Here is a 22,067-nt window from a genome sequence, read left to right on the forward strand (position 1 = left end):
CTTTTTTAAGTTGTTCTCAAAGTTTGAGAATTATCTTCACTCTCTCTGCATAACCAGGAGCAAGAAGCAGAAGACAGTGAGGAAGTAGGGCTTGTCCCTTGTGTATTTTATTCATTGCTATATTGACAGTGCCTTGAACAATGTCTGGCTCTTAGCAGGTGTTTAATAAATTTGTGGAATGAAGGAATGATTGAATTCGAAGGGGACAAAACTTGAGTGTATTTATTTAGCATTTTCTGCTTAGAATCCCAATACCACCCTTCTTTATTAGGACCTTATTACAAGAAGCACGGTTGGCAAGGGCATGGAAGGCAAGCACTCTCATACGATTGTGGGTGAGGGTGTATAAACCTCTTTGCAAGCTATTCAGCAAAAGCTATCAAACTTTAAAATGTCTATACATTTTGACAAAAAATTTCTCTAAATTTATGCAACGGAAACAACGGCAAGGTGCCCAGCATTGCACCTGTGTTGTTTGTTGACTCAAGAGTGGAAGCAGGGACTTCAGTTTCAGCTTAGGGTACAGAAAGCTGGAAAGAGCAACGCTGCCACCCTTACAAAAAACATAACGCTGCACAGGGCCGGCCCTGTGGCTTGGTGGTTAAGTGCACGCGCTGCGATGCTGGTGGCCCGGGCCCGGATCCCGGGTGCGCATCGAGGCACCACTTCTCCGTTCATCCTGAGGCCGAGTCCCACATACAGCAACTAGAAGGATGTGCAGCTACGACATACAACTACCCACTGGGGCTTTGGGGGGAAAAAATAAAATAAATAAAATCTTTAAAAAAAAAAAAATAACGCTGCACAATCTCCTGTCACGTTATTAAAAACAAAAACAACTCAATCGAGAGGCCCGCGGACTCAGCGAGGCAGATGACAGCTAAGCACAAAGTCCCCAGGCCCAGCTTCAAATTCCACCCCCAAGGAGCCCGTGCTCCCAGAACTGGTCCCCTCAGCTCCTCAGACCGGCCACGGCCCCACTCAGCTCTTCCATAAGTTTCGTTTCCTGGAGCTGAACTCCGCCTAGTCGGGGATCAGATTCACTTTCTAGTTACCTTTTCCCGCTGCTCGGTCCCGCCTTCGAAAAGACGAGCGGCGCAGCACCTACCCGGCGCCGCAGCCGCCTCGCGGGATTCCCGCGCCCGCACGCACGCCCGCGCCGGCGCACACGCGCACACGGCGGAGCGCGCCGCCGCCGCGGGCAGCCCGGGCTCCCCGTCCTGAGGAGAAAGCTCGCGGGGACTGCGGCCTCCCAGGACGGGCCGCAAGCCCAGCCGCCATGAGGTAAGGGCTGTTCCCCACCTCTCCTCCCCGACTCTGCGTAGGCTCTTCTTTCAAACCGGTGTTTTTCCTTTATTCCGATTCCAGCGCAGCGCAGCGCAGCGGCCCTTTGAGGGGCCGAGCCCCTCGCGCCCCGCAGCCGGGCGACTGCTTTAGGGCGCTGCCCGGGAGCCCTGTCCGGGCCCCGGGCATCTGAAGTCGGCCTGTCGGGGAGGGTCTTCCAGCGCCCCCGGGAGAGTCCCGACCCTCCCGGGCGTCCGCGGTCGGCCCTGCCGGGCCCTAAGGCCGGGCGACGCTCCCCGGAGGCCTGTCCCCTCCTGCGGCTCTTCTCGGCGGCCGCGGTCTGACCGAGCTTGGCTCGCGGCCGCCCCGGGACCATGCGGCGGCGTCTCCGTGGCGCGGGTCTCCTGAGGCCCGTGGCCTTCCCCTCCTTCCCCCGCCGTTCCGTCGCTGCGGGCAGACGCGGTTGGCCGCGGCCCTCCCGGCGGCACGTCCGTCCGCTACTGCCATTTTGCCTTTCTGATTGCTGGCTCTGCGTTCTTCCCTTCCCGTGAGCTACCTTGTACCACGTACACATTCTTATTGCTCCGCCCGATCCGCTGTTTGATGAGGATTTCTCTCGCTGTCCCCTTTACTGATGTGTCGTGGTGAGGTCCTTTGCTTACCCATTTTGTATCCCCGGGGGCTAGCAGCCTGCCCTGCCCCTGGTTAGCGAACCATCCGCCTTTCCTAAGTTGAGGAATGAGAGGTAAAGATCTTGGGCGCCTGAAGCAGGTAGTCAGTGCTTTGTTCTGAATCCTGACTGCACATCTGCTAGTGGGGTGACCCAATGCGAAGTTTGTTAAACTCTGTGAGTCTGTGTCTTATAGATTGTAAAACTTGATGGCATCCGTGACTTAGGACTGTGGAAAGGGTTAATTGCTTAGCACATGATATCTTCAAATGTTGACTATTATTATAAGTAAAAAAAAAAGTAATAAGTGCCTCACTTCTAACATTCGTAAGAAGGGAGGGGGAGGTATCAGGAAGGGGCCTGAAGAAATAAGGAGGAAAGGGGGGGGTGCACTGTATGTGTATACAGGATGGGGTGGAAGAGGAGTGAACCGCACTGGGGACTGTCTCCCGAGGACGGGGAGAGACCGCTCCTTCCAGGCAAAAACCAAAATTACATAAATATAAATACCCGTTCAGAAACAATAGCCTCTCTCTGCCAGCTTCCCAGAGACAAAGGTTAAAAATTAAGTAAACAAAGTTTACAAAGGAAAACTCATGGCATCCAGTTGTGCACAAATCCCAGAGTCTGGGCAAAGTACTTCAGTGGCTGACTAAATGTCGCTTTAGGATCTCACAACCACATTCATAATACCTGAGGCAGCCCTCCTCATTGTCCTGGGGCTGGGCTGATAGAAACCTTCCCAACAGAAGCAGATGTTCCTTTTACTGTATGAATAGGCATGGGGCTAGTAAGCCCATATTGTCATGGATCTGGGCAGGCTGTTAAGCTCAAGGCATGAGATTTTGGTGCAATTACACCAGAGAGAGGAACAACTACCCAGGGACAGTCTTACCAGGGTTCCCCGGCAGGACCATAGGAAACAGTTCAAAACCTATTTTCAAAATCGAAACATGGAGCCACACACACAAAGCATGCCAAGACATAAAGACAAGTGGGATACGGCAGACTGAAGTGGTAGAAAGTTTAGAGCCGTTAGTAGAAGAGAAGAACTAGCAGGAATTCCCTCATCTGGCATTTAGGTGCTTTTTATGCTAGGCTTATGCCTCTGGGTTGGATGTGCCAGAAGTTGCCAGTATGTAACTGCATTCATTTATTCATTCATTCAACGAACATTTATTTATTGAGCTTCTACTATAGGCCTAGAATAATGGATGCCGGGGACATAAGTGAAAAAATAAAATCAAAACAAGGTCCCTGTTGTCATGGGGCTTACGTTTAAATGGGGAAATAGACAAACAATAGATAAGTGAGTAAATAATCAACATAATTCAGAAAGTGATAAGTGCTATAAGGAAAATAAAATAGTGTCATGGGCCAAGACAGTGACCTAGAATGGAGGGGGCTATCTTAGATAGCTCTGCCACAGGTAGCCTCTTGGGTAGGGAATTTGAGCTGAACTTACAAGAAAGAGCTAGTCATGCAAAAATTTAGGAGCAGAGCATTCCGAGTAAAAATAACAGGTGTAAAAGTCCTTGAACTTGATATGCTCAAGATGGGAAGAAGGTCAGTATGTCTAAAGCACAGTAAATGAGGAGAGTAGTAGGAGAGAAGGTAAACAGGTAGATGAGGCCGCTCCTTTAGGGGCTCGTAGGACATGGCAAGGGCTGGATTAATATCTAGGGGTGTTGAGAGATTTTAAGCCAGGAGACTGATATCCTGTTTACATTTTCAAAAGTTTATTAGTACTATATGGGAACTAATAGTGGAAGCAGGGAGATCAGATTTTTCCCCAGCTCAAAGGAAAGGTAATTGTGGTTTAGACCAGGACATTAGCAGTGGAAATGGAGACAAGTGGATGAATTTGAGATGCATCTGGTTGGTAGAATTAATAGGAATTCCTGTTGGATTGGATGAGGGGTTAAGAGGAGGAATCAAAGATTACTCCTAGGTTGTTTGGACTGTGGAACTAAGAGGTGCCAAAGAAGGTGGGGAAGACTGAGGGAGGAACATGCTTAAGGAATCCACATTTCTGTGTTGGAGATGTTTATTTCAGTTGCTAGTTGAACCTCTAATTGAAGACGTGAGCTAAAAATTAGGTAAGTCTGGCATTCAGGGGAGAGGTCAGAGTTAGAGAAAATACCTTAGAAGATCATCAGCAGATACAGCAGAAAGTCTTTAGTTGGATTATGGGGAAGAAAGTATTTTAATTCCCTTAATAATGATGATAATTATTCTTTGATAACTAAGATTCTTGCTTTTCCTTCGGATCACTTGTAATACATTTTACCCATCTCTTGTCTTATTTGAGAGAATCATTAATCATCCTTAAAGAAAGAAATCTCTCTGCCACTTCCTGTCTGAAGCAGTCTGCACAGCACATTATTTTGAGAAGTTGATCCGTCTCAGAACAACTCCAACAATGTGGAATGTTGTGACTTTAGATTGAGGACTCATATTTGAAACCATTGTTTTCTTAACCTGAGACTTTTAAATATCTGGCATGTCTTTTCTAACGGGTAATCACACAGACCTCTTACTTACTCTTTAAGCTGCTCTAAAATCTCTTCATGTTTTTTTTTTAGGTCCTTGAGGCAAAATGAATTTTACATACATTAGATATATCTTATATTTTAAAGAAAACTATTCTAAAAAACAGCCTCCAATTTTTATATTAAAGAGGCAATATAGTATTATGCTTGAAAGGCATTTGCTTTTGAGTCAGGCAGAACTAGGTTTAAATCTCGGCTCAGCCCCGTGATAGCTGTGTAAGCTTGAACTGTCTCTCAGTCCTCATCCATAAAATTGTGAAAATAATAAGAGATTGTTATAAAAATTACATGTAATTTGTATAACATGCTTGGCACACTGCCTGGCGTGTGGTAAGTTATCAACGAATGGTAGCTTTAGTTATTTGTTTTTTTGAGTACTCATCTGATTCTAGATAGTATATTATAAATAGTGTAACATTTATACTATTGAGCTGAATCTGCACTGAGCCCAGGTCCTATGCATAAAGTTGTTTTTTCAAATGTATCCCTGTTTGCCATTTAATTTAGCTCTTCACCTTGAATAAAATAGCAAAAATTTCAAGTTAAAGGAGAGTTCTAACCTGTGGGCTTGAGGCCTTTTTATCCATTAAGCCCTATAGGCCCAATGTCTCCAACTAACCTGTCCCATACAGTAGTCAGTAGACATATATGGCTATTTAAATGAATTAAATGTAAATAAAATTAAAAATTCAGTTCCTCAGTACGAGCCATATTTCAAGTGATCAGTGGCCACATGTGGCTAATGTCTACCATATTGTGCAGCACAGATAAGAACATTTCCCTCATAGTGGGAAGTTCTATTGGAAAGATCAAGTTTAGAACCTACAGTCACTAAAATCTGGGACCTGTATACATGTGTGTATGTAAGTACACAGACAGAGAAAGAGAATAAATAGGAAAAAATTATAAAAATTGAAATTAATCATTATAAGTTAAATGTTAATGTTTAAATAATGTTTATTAAAGTTGGAAAACATTTCATGGAGTAATATATTATAAATATGAAATGGTTTTATTTTCCCATCGCTGCCACTAATTGTGCAATTAATCCAGTTCTCTAACTCTTCTGTCATTTTTGGCTATTAGGACAGCCCTTTCCAGTTCCTAAAGACTCAGTCCAATTCAGTTTAAAACCTCAATCTCACATTTGATTCAAAGCACTCTTCTCCTCCTTCCCAACCCCCAGAAAATATTGATATAAATGCTATGAAGAACAGGAAAATGTGATAGACTAGATTTTAGGATGACTGGCAAGGTAGAGGTGCAGCTTTAGCTAAGGTGGCGAAGGGTAGGCCCCTGAAGAGCTGACATTTGAGCCAAAACCAGAATTATCATAATAAGTAAGCCCTAGAACTCTCTTAGGAAGAGTTCACAGAGGGAGGGAATAAAAAGCAGGTGCAAATGCCCTAAGGTAGGTACATACTTGGCATAAGAAATAAGAAACAATAAAATTTTTTTAGAGGCCAGTATGGCTAGAGTGCAGTGAGTGAGAAGAAAGTGGTACAAAATGAGGCTAGAGAAGTAGACATGGGCCAGATAAGGGCATAGCAGCTGTGGTTAGGAGTTTGAGGCTAGAGATAAAGATTTGAGCATTAACAATGGATAGCTTTATTTCTGCTTCATATTCCATCTGCCTTGCAAATTCCCCACACACACACACAAGCTTCATTTTCTCCTTAATACTGGATCATTCCCATTGGTATATCATTAAGTCATTAAAAATATCATGATTAAAATTTTTTTTGACAATTCCCCCAGCCTCCCTCCAGCTGTAGCTCTATATCTCTACTCCCTTTACAGTAAACGTCCTTGCAGGAGTGCCCTGTATTCCCCATATCCACTTCTTTACCTCCCATTATTCTCTCAACTCACTCCAATAATGTTTTCAACCCTACCATTCTATTAAAACATTTATCAAGGACGCCCACAAGTTTACTTCTGCCAGAAAACAGTAATCTCATCTCTGTCCTCATTTTCTCAACCTCTTAGAATCATTTTACACATCGAATATTCATCTTTCTTTCTTGAAATAAACATTTTCTTCCTTAGGCTTTCATGACACCGGGTTTCTTGGTTTTCCTGCTCCCTCACTGATTATTCTTCTTGGCCTCCTTTCCTGGTCCTTCTACTCTGCTTGACCTGGAGTCTCTTACAGCTTAGTTTTTGATCTTCTCCATTTGTGCTCACTCCTAAGGTAATTTCATTCTAGATTTCGTGGTTTTAAAGTTCTCTGCATGCCGATGACTCCCAGTTTTATATCCTTAGTTCTAATGTCACTCCTCTGCATCTCCAGAATTTTCTTCATTAATATCCAACTTCATACATGACATCTTCACTTGAATGTCTAATAGACATCTCAAATTTAACATTTCCATATAGTCCTCTTGATATATCCACTTAGTTCCTGAAGACAAAAGCATAGGAATTATTCTCAATTCCCTCTTTCCCTCATCACCCTCCCCACACCCAGTCCATCAGAAGGACATGTCAGCTCTGCCTCCAAAATATAACCATCCAGTCCTCACTAGCCCTTGACTACAACCCAAGTGTGAGCTCGCATCATTTCTCCTTGGATTCCGTCAACAGCTGCTTTCATGTCTCTTTCAAGCACATTTGTTCTGGCCATGCTATTTAAATTTTAACTAACCCTCAGTCCCCCTGCCAGCCTCCCATTCCCCTCTCCTGCTTTATTTTTCTCCTTAGCACTTATCATCATCTTTTTTTTTTGTGAGGAAGATCGCCCTGAGCTAACATCCATGCCAGTCCTCCTCTTTTTGCTGAGGAATACTGGCCCTGAGCTAACATCCATGCCCATCTTCCTCCACTTTATGTGGGATGCCACCACAGCATGGCCTGACAAGCGGTGCGTTGGTACGCACCCGGGATCCGAACCCAGGCCGCCAGAAGTGGAGCGCATGCACTTAACCGCTACGCCATGGGGCCGGCCCCAACTTATCATCTTCTTATACACTCTATATTTTCATTTATTTTTTGGTCCTTTTATGGCACGCCCCACCCCTGTATTAGAATGTAAGCTACATGTAGTCAGGATTTTTTTTTTTCTGTTTTGTTCACTGTTGTATCCCCAATACTTAGAATATTGCCCTGCACATAGTAGGCTCTCAGTAAATATTTGTTGAATAAATAGCTTCCCCACTAGTTTCCCAACTTCCTCTCTTGACCCCCTGTAATCTTTTCTTCACAGAGCAGCCAGAAGGATTTTTTTAAACCTACATCAAACATTATCATTTCCCTACTTGAAAATCTCCCTCTGGGGCCCGGCCCAGTGGCATACTGGTTAAGTTTGCGTGCTCCACTTCGGTGGCCTGGGTTCCGCAGGTTTGGATCCCGGGCACGGACCTAGGCACTGCTCATCAAGCCATGCTGTGGCAGGCATCCCACATATAAAGTAGAGGAAGATGGGCGCAGTTGTTAGCCCAGTCCAATCTTCCTCAGCAAAAAGAGAAGGATTGGCAACAGATGTTAGCTCAAGGCCAATCTTCCTCACCAAAAAAAAAGAAACCAAAAAAAACCCCTCCCTCCAGTGCTTTCTCATTACAGTTAGACTAAAATTTATATTCCAAGCCCTGCATCCTCTGGCCCTGCCTACTACTACACCTCATCTCCTGCTACTCTCCTTTTTGTTTACTGTGTTTCAGTGACACTTTTCTTCCTTCTGTCCTCTGATCTCTCCAAGTTTGTTCCCACATCAGGCCTTTGTTCTCACTGGTCCCTCAGCCCAACCCAAGGTTTCTCAACCTCAGCATTATTGACATTTTGGGCTGGATAATTCTTTGTTGTTGGTGCTGACCTGTGCATTACAGTATATTTAGCAGCATCCCTGGTTTTGACCCAGTAGATGCCAGTAGCATTCTTCCAGTGGTGACAACCACATTGTCTCCAGACATTACCAAATGTCCCCTAGGGGGCACAACCACCCTGGTGGAGAAGCACTGGCTTAGACCATTCTGCCCTCAGATCTTTTATGACTGCCTCCTTTTCATTGTCAAGATCTTCCTTCAATAGCCCCTTTCTACAAGGGCTATTCCTTGTCAAGCATAACTGCAATACCCCCCACCACTATCTAATCCCATTAATCTTTTTTTTTTTCTTCTTTACACTTAGTATTGTCTGGAATTATGTTGTCCATTGACTTGTTTACATGTTTATTTTCTCTCAACTCCTTTTGTTCCCTCCTCACCCAGAATGGAATTAGCATGAAGAAAAGGCCCCTTTCTGTCTTGTTTACTATACTATCCACTGCAACTAGAATATTGCCTGTCAAGTATGACTGAGGTGGTCACTAAAGGTTTATTGATAGAAGTATTACTATAGTTCCCATAAACATTTATACAAATATATGTTTATATTGTACATACAGGGAGGAGGGTCCTGTATGCAGCAGAAAGGGAAATACACACACACACACACACACACACACAATACACTGTTCATCTCATAGTTAGAGCATTTCCCTCTTGCAGAGAAGCCTTAAGTAATTTTTTTCTGTACATTTTTTGTGACCCTCAATGATGGCCAATAGTAGATTTGGAAAGTCTTTCCTGACTGTCTCACCACCACCACCATACCAAAACAAACAAGCAAATAAAACTGGTATATTAATTAGGACTGTATCAGTTACATACAGTAGAAATCCAGTTCAAACTGGTTAAGCAAAAAGAGAGAGAAAGAGAGATTATTTGCTTAAGAAAATTGAAGTCCAGTGATGGACTGGGTGATCCAGGCAAGACTGGGTCCAGGTATTTAGTCAGTATCATGAGCAGTCTGTCTTTCTTCCTGTCTAAGCTCTGCTTTCTCTACATTTGGTTCTTTCTCAGGAAGACTCTCCCCAAGAGTTTGAAAGGTGGCCACCAGCAACTACAGGCTTATATTCTACCAGCTTAAAATTTTTAGAGGGAAGAGAAATAGTTGAACCAAAGTCCCATTTCAGCAAAATCATATTTTAATTGGACTATCTCTTAATAAATGTCTAGGACCAGGGAATGGCTGAAATGTCTTGTGCCTTCCCACAGACTGGAGTGAAGAGTGGACAACCTCTCTCAAATCACGTGGACTGAGAGTAGGGGGAGAGGACATTCCACAGAGGAAAACCAAAAGAAGGGATCCTCATCAAGTAAAAGCCACAGATGTCCACAACACTGGACTATGTATCCTTCCTGGGTCACTTCCATGGAACTTTATTGGAATGCTGAGTTGTAATTGACTGTTTACTTGTAATATAGGCTCTGTATAAGCAGGGCTATGTCTTGTTCACAGTTACATCCCCAGGGTTATCAGAAGATCTTGCACATAAAAGGCTCTCAGTAAGGAATAAATATTTCCTATCCCTACCTTCCCCCTTCATCTTCCTAGTTTCAGAAACGGTGTTTCCAATGGGCCCTGCAGAGCTTACACTGTGCATCCCACAAAGGGAGCTCAAGCAGTATTTCTTGAAGTGAAGTGAATATTAAGAGCAATAAGTGCTAGCCTTTATTGTTGCCCACAATTCCAGAGGGCAGAATGATGTGGCACTTACAAAAAACCTACTAGGCTTCTTTTCATCCTTTCCCCATCTTTTCTAAATCTCTGTTACTCTCCTTTTATCTATCTCAAACTTAATGCTTCTCCCTATCCTTGGTATACCTGTTCTTGTCTGTTTCTATGCCTTTTCTCTCTGTGGGGTTTTCTTTCTTTTGTTTTTTTGTTCTTTCTGTATGTCTGCAAAGATGATGTATTCATGTGGTTTCTCTGTCTCCTCAATGTACTACTTTTTCTCGTTTATCACTCTCTCTCCTTTTCTCCCTTCACTACTCATAATACGGAAATGGAATTTTATATTAATTATTGACTATGTATATATTCATTATTAATTTTCAAGGCTAGTAAATAAAACATTTTAAATTCCCCTTTCTAAAAATCAGTGATCCTTGTGGGTTAGTGACGGCTAAAAGGAAATACATACCCTGTAATATAGAAAACCCTGTCATCCCTCCAGAATTTGTTTTGCAATAAATAATGAGAATTTAATGAAATACTTCTAGGACATAACTGTACACAGAGGAAACTAGTATAAAGTTATAGGAGCCTACTGCTTTAACTGTAAGATCAAGTAAAAGATAAAATTGGTTGTTAAGCAAAGAACAGGATTTAAGGTTTAAAAATTGATGATTTCCTTTATTTCTTTGAAAATTAAAAAGGAGTTTGTCTTTGACAGTGAAATTCCTGAGGACTCCTTGATGGCCATCCTGTTGGAGTTAGAATGTCACTTTACATGGAGTTTACTTAAGGAAGACATTCTGTTTGATGTGGAAGACACAATTGAGCAACAGCTTGAATTTCTTACCACAGAATCCAGACTTACTCTTTATAACCTATTGGCCTATGTGAAACACCTAAAAGGCCAAAATAAAGATGCCCTAGAGTGCTTGGAACAAGCAGAAGACATAATCCAGCAAGAACACTCAGACAAAGAAGAAGTACGAAGTCTGGTCACTTGGGGAAACTATGCCTGGGTGTATTATCACATGGACCAGCTTAAAGAAGCTCAGGTGTATATAGACAGGGTAGGGAACGTCTGTAAGAAATTCTGCAGTTTTTCTAATTACAAGTTGGAGCATCCTGAGATTGACTGTGAGAAAGGGTGGGCACACTTGAAATTTGGAGGAAAGTATTACCAAAAGGCTAAAGCAGCTTTTGAGAAGGCTCTGGAAGCGGAACCTGACAATCCAGAATTTAACATTGGCTATGCCATCACAGTCTATCGGCTGGATGATTTTGACAGAGAAGGGTCTATAAAGAGCTTTTCTCTGGGCCCTCTGAGGAAGGCTGTTACTCTGAACCCAGATAACACCTACATTAAAGTTTTTCTGGCACTGAAGCTTCAAGATGTACATGCAGAAGCTGAAGGGGAAAAGTATATTGAAGAAATCCTGGACCAAATATCATCCCAACCTTATGTCCTTCGTTATGCAGCCAAATTCTACAGGAGAAAAAATTGCTTGGACAAAGCTCTTGAACTTTTGAGAAAGGCCTTGGAGGTGAAACCAACCTCTTCTTTCCTGCATCACCAAATGGGACTTTGCTATAGGGCACAAATGATCCAAATCAAGAAGGCCACTCGCAACAGACCTAAAGGGAAGGATAAACTGAAAGTTGATAAGCTGATTACATCTGCCATATTTCATTTTGAAACAGCTGTGCAACGAGACTCTATGTATGCATTTGCCTACACGGACCTGGCCAACATGTATGCTGAGGGAGGTCAGTATAACAAAGCTGAAGAGATTTTCCAGAAAGCCCTTCGTCTGGAGAACATAACTGATGATCACAAACATCAGATCCACTACCAGTATGGCCGCTTTCAGGAATTTCACTGTAAATCAGAAAATACTGCCATCCACCATTATTTAGAAGCCTTAAAGTTCAAAGACAGGTCATCGCTACGCACCAAACTGACAAGTGCTCTGAAGAAATTGGCTACCAAGAGACTTGGTCACAATGCTTCAGATGTGCAGAGTTTAAGTGCCCTAGGGTTTGTTTACAAGCTGGAGGGAGAAAAGAGGCAAGCTGCTGAGTACTATAAGAGGGCCCAAAAGATAGATCCAGAAAATGCAGAATTCCTTACTGCTCTCTGTGAGCTTCAACTTTCCATTTAAATACATACTCTAGGAAATTAGTTGTAAGCTTTTCTCTCCATTTTGGGTTCTTATATTTTTGTTTATTGTTTTAATCCATTGTTCATTATAGGGCCAATTTTTATTGAATGATTATTGTGTACAGGCATCATACTAAATACTTTATATGCATTATGATGAATCTTTTGCTGTTTTCTATTTTTTTATGTGTGTGTGTGTGAGGAAGATTAGCCCTGAGCTAACATCTGTTGCCAATCTTCCTCTTTTTGCTGAAGAAGATTGGCCCTGGGCTAACATCCGTGCCCATCTTCCTCTACTTTTATATGGGACGCCGCCACAGCATGGCTTGACAAGCAGTATGTGGGTCCATGCCCAGGATCCGAACCTGTGAACCCCAGGCTGCCGAAGCGGAGTGCAGGAACTTAACCGCTACGCCAGCAGGCCGGCCCCTTCTATTCTTTCTTTTAATTAAAATACCATAATCTATTGAGAAACAGCAGTGTCCCAGCTGTTGCAACTTTTAAAAATGGTATAGCCATGTGACTTTATACCCTTTATCTCTGCTACTTATAATAATTTTCTGATTATATTTTGTCTTCCCATATTACTCACTTATGCAGTGAGTATAATCCTACATAAGCCTTTGACACCTAGTCAAGAATACTCTTTCAGGAATACACAATTATATTAGGTAAGCTGTTAATTATGCAGTTTGCAAAAGATGGAACTTTCCAGTTACAGATGTTCTGACTTGGATGAGGATATTTCACCATCAACCTGATAGTCACCTAAAGAATCCTCTTTGTTGAAAGAAAAAAGATCATACTAATAAAAAGTTTGTCATCTCTGATGGCTTCAATAAAGGGAGAAAGAAGTAGAACAGAAGGAAAAAGATTTCCTCAAATACAAAACTTTAGGGATCCATGAGAAATCTGAAGTATTCTCTACCAAAATGTTCATTAAGTAGCTAGAAATAGAGAAAAATGAATAATGGAAAATTGTTAGTCTCAAGTTTCTCTGGTTCTTTCTTCCAATGGAATCTACATGGAATTTCCTTCCAGTTAAAATTGCAGTATTTTTGGTTAAAATCATTGAGATAGAAAGGAGATCAATTGAGAAACTGGAAGAAATGATAAACAGGTAAAGTAGATGTCCCTAACCTACATCTCTAGATTGCCAAGATTTCAGTGATTTAGGTTTGGGTCTGAACTGGGTAAAGTTCTCACCCCCAATTTCTGGCCTTTGGTTAACTGTTTGGGTATTCCAAAGTTACTTCTGTGAAGCTTTTTCTTTAGTCTGAAATTTTCAGGTTGATATGTTTTCCTGTAGACTCTCCAGGAATAGTTAAACCTTGCTTTCAATTTTAATGTCCACCTTGAAGGGTCACTGCTTAAGGGCTCTTATCCCAGGGGACTTTTTAAATTGGGATGTTACTAAAAGTGGCTTCTCTAAGAGACTTTCATGATAGACTGCACAATTATATTTACCATCACAGTATTAGTGGAGAAGTGTGCCATGTGATTTAATTCTCCATACCACCACTGTAGCTCTTAAAACTACCGTGTATGTGTGTGTTTTTTACTTTTTGTTACTATTTTTATTTTTTATATTTCTATTATGGTTTTATTATAAACGTAATGAATTATAATTGTAAAATTTTAAACAATATACAGAAGTATATAAATTTAAAGCTGAAAGCACTCCCTTCACCCCACCCCAGTTCCGCACCCACAAAGTAAACTGTTAACAATTTGATATGTATTGTTCCAGATATTCTTTTTCTATGCATATGCAAACATACATGTATACTGCAGTGTATCTCATGAATTAAATTTTTAAAAATCTTTGTTTTACTTAAGTCTGCTGTTTTTATTTTGCTCATTTCATTTGTTTATTCAACAAGGAAGAACAGAGAAGGGAATGATCTTTACTCAACTATTTCAGAAAGTCAGGATTGAAGTTAGAAGTATCAGTAGAAGCATTTGTCAAATTTGGCAGCAAATATTTTATTTTGCAGCAAGTCATTATCCCCCATTGGGAATAATGTTGTAATTAAGATTATGTTCCCAAGTAGAGACTTCATAACACTGAAATAGTTATGATATCAAAACAAAGATACAACTATAAGCCACTATGTTTTAAATATTAGACTTTAAGGTCTATTAAATGACTGAAATTCACTAGATATTAAAACACTAAAATATAAAGAGGTTATAACATACTAAGAAAGTATATAATCAGCATGTGAAAAATACAACTGTAAAATGAACTAAAATTGATCTATTTATAATAACTTTACATTTGGTCAATAATTGTGGTTTCCTTCCTAAACTTTATGACTATTTAGACAGAATTTCATGGACTCTTGTGTTTAAAAGAGACCTCAGAGGATTGGCAATAGATGTTAGCTCAGAGCTGGTCTTCCTCAGCAAGAAGAGGAGGATTAGCACGGATGTTAGCTCAGGGCTAATCTTCCTCACACACACACAAAAAAGACCTCAGATTTCACCTTTATCAATTAACCATCAAAACGTGAAGCTTGAATTATCTTCCTATATGATAATTTTGTCTTGAGATGGTCTTTCTTAGAAATTTGTCCCTTCCATGTAACTGAAGACTTTTGGCTTGAAGTTTACACATTTTTGTCTGTCTTTAGGAACCTCAGCGATCTAATCCTTTTTAGAGGTGACATTTTGTATCAGAACTCTTGATGCCAGTGGCAGAAAACCCGGCTCAAACTGAGCTAAGCAAAAATGGGAATGTAATGGCTGATGTAATTTAATAGTCCAGGAGCAGCACTAGTTTCAGATAAATTTGAAGGGATAAGCAAGTTGCCAAATACATATCAGTGGCTATTAATGGAAGTCAAGTGATGCTGAGTAACCAAAAACCAAACGTCTACTACACATGTCTTGAAATATTGGAAAACAATTGCCCTATGTCCCCTGAGACTGCTGTTGGGGAAGAGGGAGAATCCTCCTCTGCCCTTTCCCTTAAGGTCCTTATGGCTGGCCAAATAATTAAAAGGCAGGTTAGCAGGAGAAAATAATACCAAATTTAATAACATGTATACATGGGAGGAAATCAGGGAGACTGAGTTTCTCAACAAAATGGCAGAGCTTCTCATCTTAAGTACTATCTTCAGCTAAAGACAAAGGAGGATGTTGGGGGTGGGGGATTTGGGATTTCAGAGGGGAAGAAGACAATTAACATGGAGAGAGAAATGTAAATGTTTGTCAAACAATTCCTTGCAGGGCGACCTATAGAGAATGTGACCAGAGAGACAGAAATTATAGTAATCAAGAGTATGTAGATTTAAGTCCTCTCCTTCAGTCTTGATGAGGGTTTCTAGAGATAAGGTCATCCTCCCCTCTTCCCAGTACACAGAGGGAGATACCTTTACAAATGTAAATGTTTGATAAACAGAACTTTGATAAGAATGGGCTTAGCGAGGACCCTGCCAGTCTGCCCATACCCAGAGTTAAATTCCTTTAGGCAGTTGGGGGGGAGCTCAAATGTCCATCAGAGGAAATAATCAAGGTAAAGAGATATATTTTGAGGTGGCCAAATTTTGATCTCCCACACTGCTTTAAGTCTAACATACTGTTTCTTTCACCCATCCCCATGAGACATATTGAAGTCTCTTCCCCATCGTGGTTAACTTGAATTCTCTCCAAATGGTCTTGATCCTTTGCTAATGGTTTGTGCTCAGAGTTTAACTTAATACCTAAAGTGAGGTTTTAGGACTGTGGTAGAATGATCTCTCCTTTTTCCTATGAACTATACTTCTGTTAATGTAGCCTAAATCAAGTTATCCGCTCCTGTAGGTTTTTGTGTGTAGGTATCTACTTACGTGTAGGTTTTTCCACACAAGCCATTTTAAGGTATTTCTTTCACATCCTATACTTCAGCGTTTGGCTTTTGAAAGTGTTTTATGTCACTTGATATCATTCAGCACTTCAGATAACCAAATCTCTTAAAGAAGTTGTTGAGGAAATACTTGTATATAAGATGCTATTCATTGCAAATAACTGAACAGATAATAGAAAACCCAAACAACAGACTACTGTCTTTAAAACAGTAACAAAAGTAACAAAATAAAAAAGTAACATCTTGTTTTCAACTTGATTAAGCAACACTTACCCTTTTTAAGCAGTGTAACTAAGATAATCACTCTCTCTACTTCTCAGCTCTCATTTATCAATCTTGCTCCATTCTGAGAAAGCTCTGCCCTTGTGATCCTAAGATGACTGCCACATGCACTCTTGTCCCTATGTAGTGTGAAAGAGCATATCTCCTTCCCCAACCATATACGAAGTCCAGGTTTCCAGTCTCATAGGACCATCTTAGGTTACATGCCCATTCTCAATTCAGTCATCATGGCCAGAGAGGAAGGTATCATACTAGTTAGGCCTGAGGTTTACACCAGTTAAGAACAGCTAGATACTGAACATCATCAGGGAACATGTCAAACACATTGCACTGAATAAATCATAAGCTATAGACCTGAATTTCAAGATACAGTTCCAAGGCCAGTATCGCTGCATCACAGTCCTATGGCTCTCCCAGCCTCTCCCTGCTCCCTTCCATTCTCTCTCACAGGTGTTTTCCTAATAAATTTCTTGAATTCAATCCTATCTTGGTGTCTGCTTTTGGAGGTCACCTTAACTCACCTAGTGAAAGAAATGCAATTACATGATTCTAATTGGCTGTAGGGTAAATCATGTTTACATAATATAAGTGCTGTTTATTGTTTTTCAACTTTGTGGATCAGTAATTATTGCTAAAGAACAAAATATAAATCTTTCCAACCTTGCTAAATTTGATTTGGAAAAGAGGGAAAAGAGGTTATGGGAAGGGTAGAGACCAAAAAGAACCCCTCATCTTACAAAAAGGGAAGTTAAGAGATATAGTTAAAACTTAATGGACTAAGAAATAAAGTTTTAAGCATGTTATTGTAAATGATAAAACTAATTGATAAAGTAACTAAAAAGTGAGCCATAACTGTCAAAAACTGGGAGGAATTGGAATAGGAGAAGTTCTTTAAATTCAACAATTAAATCCTCACTTAACCTAGCAGGAAATCAATAGGTAAAGTCTTCATTAACTAGATCAAGAAATGGCACCCCAAGTAGGACATACCTTAGTCAGGTAGTACGGGTTAATAGGATCCTCCAGCATGGCCTTCCACTGTGGGGCATCCCACCCTAGGGTTTCCAGTCCAGTCTGAAAAATTCAGGTGAGTCCTTGGTTTCAGAGGGACTGCCTGAAGCAGTCAGTTCCAAACACTTGTTCTTTCATGACACCAGTTCATCTGCCTCATGAGTGAAGATGACATCTGACGTTTTCTGGGTAGAAAGTTCAGGAGTTGGCCCCCACCCTCACTCCATCACTGCTGTCCTTGGTGCTCATAGGCTCAGCAGTCTGAGTTCAAAACACTAGTAGTGGCTTGGAAAGGCAGCAAGGGGAGATTTCCTTCAGAAAGAAAAGAAAGCTTCCAAGAACAGTTCTGAAAAACAAAGATCATTAATGCCCCTCCCCTCCTCCATGCCTCCCCACTTGCTGGGTTTTTATTTTTCTTCATTGTTACAAATCAACGTGTCCCATTCAGCAATCAAAACTTTACATTTTTTTAGTTATCACCTATTCTCAACTAGACCTTTTGACTGGAAAGGCTACATGCAGAGGGACAAAAGCATTTTTACAGAAAAACATTTTTACACAACCAGAAAGAGACATCGTGGTCAGGGATTGGCCAGGACAAAATCCTGAATTTTTAAAACTTTCTCAGTGGGTTGACTTAATTCCCCGTCCCTTTTGTCCTGATCATTTATACAGTGAGCCTAAAAAAGAACAACCATTTTCTGGGGTCAATTGCATTTAACAATCAAGCTACCTTACTAACGTGTGTATATTAGGACAAAGGGGAGGGGCATAGAGTAAGGCTATCAATCCATTCTCACAGACTGCAACTATTTGGAAAAGTTGAAAACAGCAAGTTAACAGCAGTGAGATAGCCTTGAGAGGGATCGAGAGTCCAATCTGTCAGGAGTGGGTGAAGGGGTCACACTCCCTGTGATGTGTCCTCTCCCAACTTGCAGCTTTCAACAGGAGTCACTTGTCAGGAATGCAATTAGCTGCTGTATCATGAAGGGTTCAGAGTATACTACCTCAATATATGCCACTTTATTTTTGTGTGTGTTTGCGAAAGATTAGCCCTAACCTAACATCTATTGCCAATCCTCCTCTTTTTGCTGAGGAAGATTGGCCCTTGGCTAACATCTGTGCCCATCTTCCTCTACTTTGTAGGTGGGACGCCTGCCACAGCATGGCTTAATAAGCAGTGCATAGGTCCATGCCTGGGATCCAAAGCTGCGAACCCAAAGCAGAGGGCACTAACTTAACCACTACGTCACCGGGCTGGTCCCAATATATGCCACTTTGACATAAGGATTATTTTAAGCTGAAGGCAATTGAGAAAAACCAGACACAAGATGAGCTCTCTATCCTCCCCCATCTGCCTGAAGCAGAACATAAATTCTACTTGTGAAGGTATCCCTCCACCCACTTCCTATACCAGCAAGGGGATAACAATCTTATTACTGAAGGCAAGATGGCACCATAAAGAGTCTACACAAACTTTATTAACTAGCACTCATCTTCCATTAGTTTCTCCCATATATTTACCTTCCCACAATTTGCCACCCCTAAAAGCTCAAAGTCCCTTGCCTTTGTCTTGTCACTTCTCTACAAATTTACTGTTCTTTTGTTAAGATGCTATATAAGCCCAAGTTCTAACCACCCCTTTGAGTTACTTATCACTGGGAACTCCCATGACTGTGCATGATGCACATGTAATGAATTTCTGTTTGTTTTTATCGTTAATCTATTTTTTGTCAGTCTTATTGGCAGAGCCCCAGCCAATGAACCTAAGATGGGTAGAGGAAAAGATTTTTTTCCTCCTCTACAATCAAAAATATAGAGCTGAGCAGCAGCTGGATATCAGATGGTCCAATCGGAGAAAAGCCCTTTCCTGTATGTATTTGTATGTGACTCAAAAAGTCTCGCTGGCATTCATGGTGTTTTCATAATAGGACCCCACAGAGGGGCATCCTAAATGGGCAGAGGTTCTCCAGCCTGACTTCTGTTCCTTGAGCCCATGCCTGCTTTCAGTTCAGCACAGCACAAAGTAAGGCTGAAACAGCCCAACAGCAGACAGCCCCAGGTTTCAGTTTAGAGTCAAGGCCAGGCAATTAGGATCTGTGAATTCCAGATTCCAAAAGTCAGCTGCTTTTCCTCACGCAGCAGCAAAGCCAAGACACTGCAGGGCCAGACAGTCGTGGTCCAAGGACAAGGGACAAGCAAGGCTTTCCTAAACCCTTTTTGTCTTTTCAGTCTTAGAGGCCTAACTGACCCACTCAAAAATACGCACATGGGGCTGGAAAATCATCAGCCTCTGTCAGACCTCTGACTTCACAAGGGGTTTCATTAGCAACTAAAAACTGCTTTTTCTAACTTCACAAGTGTGTCTCAGTCTGGAGAATGCCTCTCTTTTTATGCTATCTCCCTTTTTCCAGAGACTCCAAAGGTAAACATCATAACATAAATCATTAGTTATGGAGATGTTCTGTTTCTAATACTTAAAAAGTTTGAATTCCAACCCTTGCCCAAAGGGCAGAAAGCAAGAAAGGTATGTCTTGCTAGCACTTCTTTTTCTTTTATTTTGGCAGCTTTACCTTGATAAATAAATGGCAAGCAACAGGGTATATTGGAGCATATGAGGAAGCCATTTGATGTAAAACTAATTCAGCCTGAGCTTGTTTTTCCAAAAGGGCCTGTCGCCTTTGAACATGCATTGTATATCTGTTTTACCATGTCCCAAAGATAAGAACGAATGCCCTTAAGATAAAGATGCAACTTCCCCCACATTGGCATTTCCTTAAGGATAAGAATTTCTCCCTACTGTAGGATTTGATTGCTGCACTCATCCTGTGACCACCCAACCTGAGACAACAGACCTGCTACCTGCTGTGCCCATCAATCGCTGTGCCAGCAGGGCAATCTTATGACTATTGTAAAAGGGACATTGCAATCATATGTGATACATGCTCTTTGATGGTATATAACTGCTCTGTACACCCCACTTCTTTGGTGCCTTTCTATAGGCCCCAGGCTATATGGTCCTCAAATTTGGCTCATAATAAACTTACCCCAATTTTGATTTATAGATTGGTTATAGATTATTTGTGTCGACAACCTGATTGAAATGATCCCACTAGCATTTATGATATTATAAGTATATAGCAGTTTACATTAATTTTCATCATATATCCAAATGCTATAGCCACAAAATACAAGGCCATTTCCTTTTTGCTTTCTCATTGCAAATTTACTGAAACTCCTCTCAGTAAATTCAGCACTTACAAAGTTAACGTTAGCTGCCTGGGGACATCTGGGCTGGAATGCAAGAGGGGGATGGAAGAGGCTATTATAGCAATGGCAGCAGCCAGGCTGAAGAAATGACTAGACCCAGGGTTTTTTCTTTTTCTTTTTCCTTAGGAACTGAGTTAGCCTTTTTTCTCTTGTACTTACAAGAAAGAGCAATACAAACTTTTAATATTTTTGGTTCATCTAAGCTCAACTCTAGGAATGTTCCAGCACTTTCTCCTCCCACTGGGAAGAGAGAATAAAACCCAAAGGCATTGCTTTGGCTGCACAGCTTTTCCCCTCACTCTAGCCAGCTGGGCCAAAAGCAGCGAGAGAATCCACAAGCCAACTCTGTTGGGGTTGCATCTATCAGTTTCAAGTTCTTTAAGTAACTTAAACCTCTTACCAGCAGAAAGTAGTAGCTCAACTGCTGTTGCATACCATGAATGACTCCATAGTCACCAGACACCAAAGTTTTGTCATCCCCTGCCGCTTCATCCTTCCTTTTCCCAAACAAGGCTTTCACTGTATTTCAGTGAATCAGGGTACTTCAAGCATGGGGACTGGGGAGACCCAAGACCACTTGCATGTTTGCTAATTTGCTTAAAGGACTCACAGACTCAGCAGGTAATAATAATCATCGGTAAGAAGCATTATAGTATAAGAGAAGAAAATAAATCTTTTTCCTCTACCCTCCCAGGTTCTCTGGCTGCAGCCATGCAAATTAGACTGACAGAAGTTTTAGCAAGAGAAAAACAAACAGAAGTTTATTAATATGTGCATCCTGCATACACAGGGGAAAACTCGGTGATGTGTAACTCAAAAGAGGTGGTTAGAAATTTGGTTTATATAGTGTAGGGGAGGAAAAATCCTTTTCCCTCTATCTTCTTATGTTCAATGGCTGGGCCTATGAATCAAACTAATAAGAAATATATTAACAAAAAAAATTAGTTTATGTACATGTACACAGGAGTTCACGAAGAAAAATGTGACTCCCAGAGGTGGCCAGATGATTGAGGCTTATATACCAATATAGGCTAAAGAACAGAAAAGGGATTTGGGCCTCTGGGCAGGGGAACCAAGTTGTGGGAAGGGGAGAGGAGGAAATGTATGGCCGATTAGGGTTGTCTTGCTATGCAGATAAGAGTCTCTCAGGTGATGAGAGTTGTCTCTGTGAGTAGCTGGCTTCCTAGTATGCAGACATCTTGATATGGAAATTTCTTTTATAAATGTTAATTCCTTTACAAAAGGGGAAATTTATACTCTATTTTTAGGCAGTTAGAAGGAGGTAAAGAGCTTTTCCTGAGTCCCCTGGCTCTCAATTGCCTTTAGCTCAAAATAATCCATAAACCCAAAATGCATATTTGGGGGCAGCATATTTTGGTACCCTTCAATAACATCTTAACAAAAGATCAATAAATTTGTAGAGAAGTAGTGAGACAAAGGAAAAGGGCTTTATGCTCTTAAGGGTGGCAAACTGTGGGAAGGTAAATATAGGGG

General features: G+C 41.3%; 3 protein-coding genes across 8 annotated transcripts in view; 2 read left to right on the top strand and 1 right to left on the bottom strand.

The window, feature by feature from the left end:
• Positions 1-1,978, bottom strand: part of LOC147916865 (uncharacterized) — a 41,463-nt gene extending 39,485 nt beyond the window's left edge. Inside the window, exon 1 of the mRNA XM_087432250.1 lies at positions 1,056-1,978. Within this exon, the coding sequence (XP_087288376.1) occupies positions 1,056-1,858 (803 nt within the window). The 5' untranslated portion in view covers positions 1,859-1,978. The remainder of the gene's footprint in view (positions 1-1,055) is intronic.
• Positions 1,173-22,067, top strand: part of LOC101402871 (protein IFIT1 homolog B) — a 62,954-nt gene continuing 42,059 nt past the window's right edge. The window contains 1 exon segment of the mRNA XM_087432249.1: positions 1,173-1,284. The gene's annotated coding sequence lies outside the window, so the exon portion shown is untranslated.
• LOC101402348 (interferon-induced protein with tetratricopeptide repeats 5-like) lies at positions 1,195-13,998 on the top strand. Of its 6 annotated transcripts, none has more exons than XM_087432239.1 (3): positions 1,215-1,284; positions 9,540-9,830; positions 10,721-13,998. In XM_087432239.1, the coding sequence occupies exons 2-3, from the start codon at positions 9,769-9,771 to the stop codon at positions 12,159-12,161; spliced, it is 1,503 nt and encodes a 500-aa protein (XP_087288365.1). In that variant the 5' UTR covers positions 1,215-1,284; positions 9,540-9,768; the 3' UTR covers positions 12,162-13,998. The 6 variants fall into 6 exon arrangements, with proteins under 6 accessions (XP_087288369.1, XP_087288365.1, XP_087288367.1 ...); XM_087432241.1 differs by having other exon boundaries at positions 9,540-9,674; positions 10,704-13,998; XM_087432238.1 differs by having other exon boundaries at positions 1,220-1,284; positions 9,501-9,830.

Source organism: Ceratotherium simum, chromosome 6 (assembly GCF_057802395.1).
Source record: "Ceratotherium simum simum isolate JZ-2026a chromosome 6, ASM5780239v1, whole genome shotgun sequence".
Classification (NCBI taxonomy): Eukaryota; Metazoa; Chordata; class Mammalia; order Perissodactyla; family Rhinocerotidae; genus Ceratotherium; species Ceratotherium simum.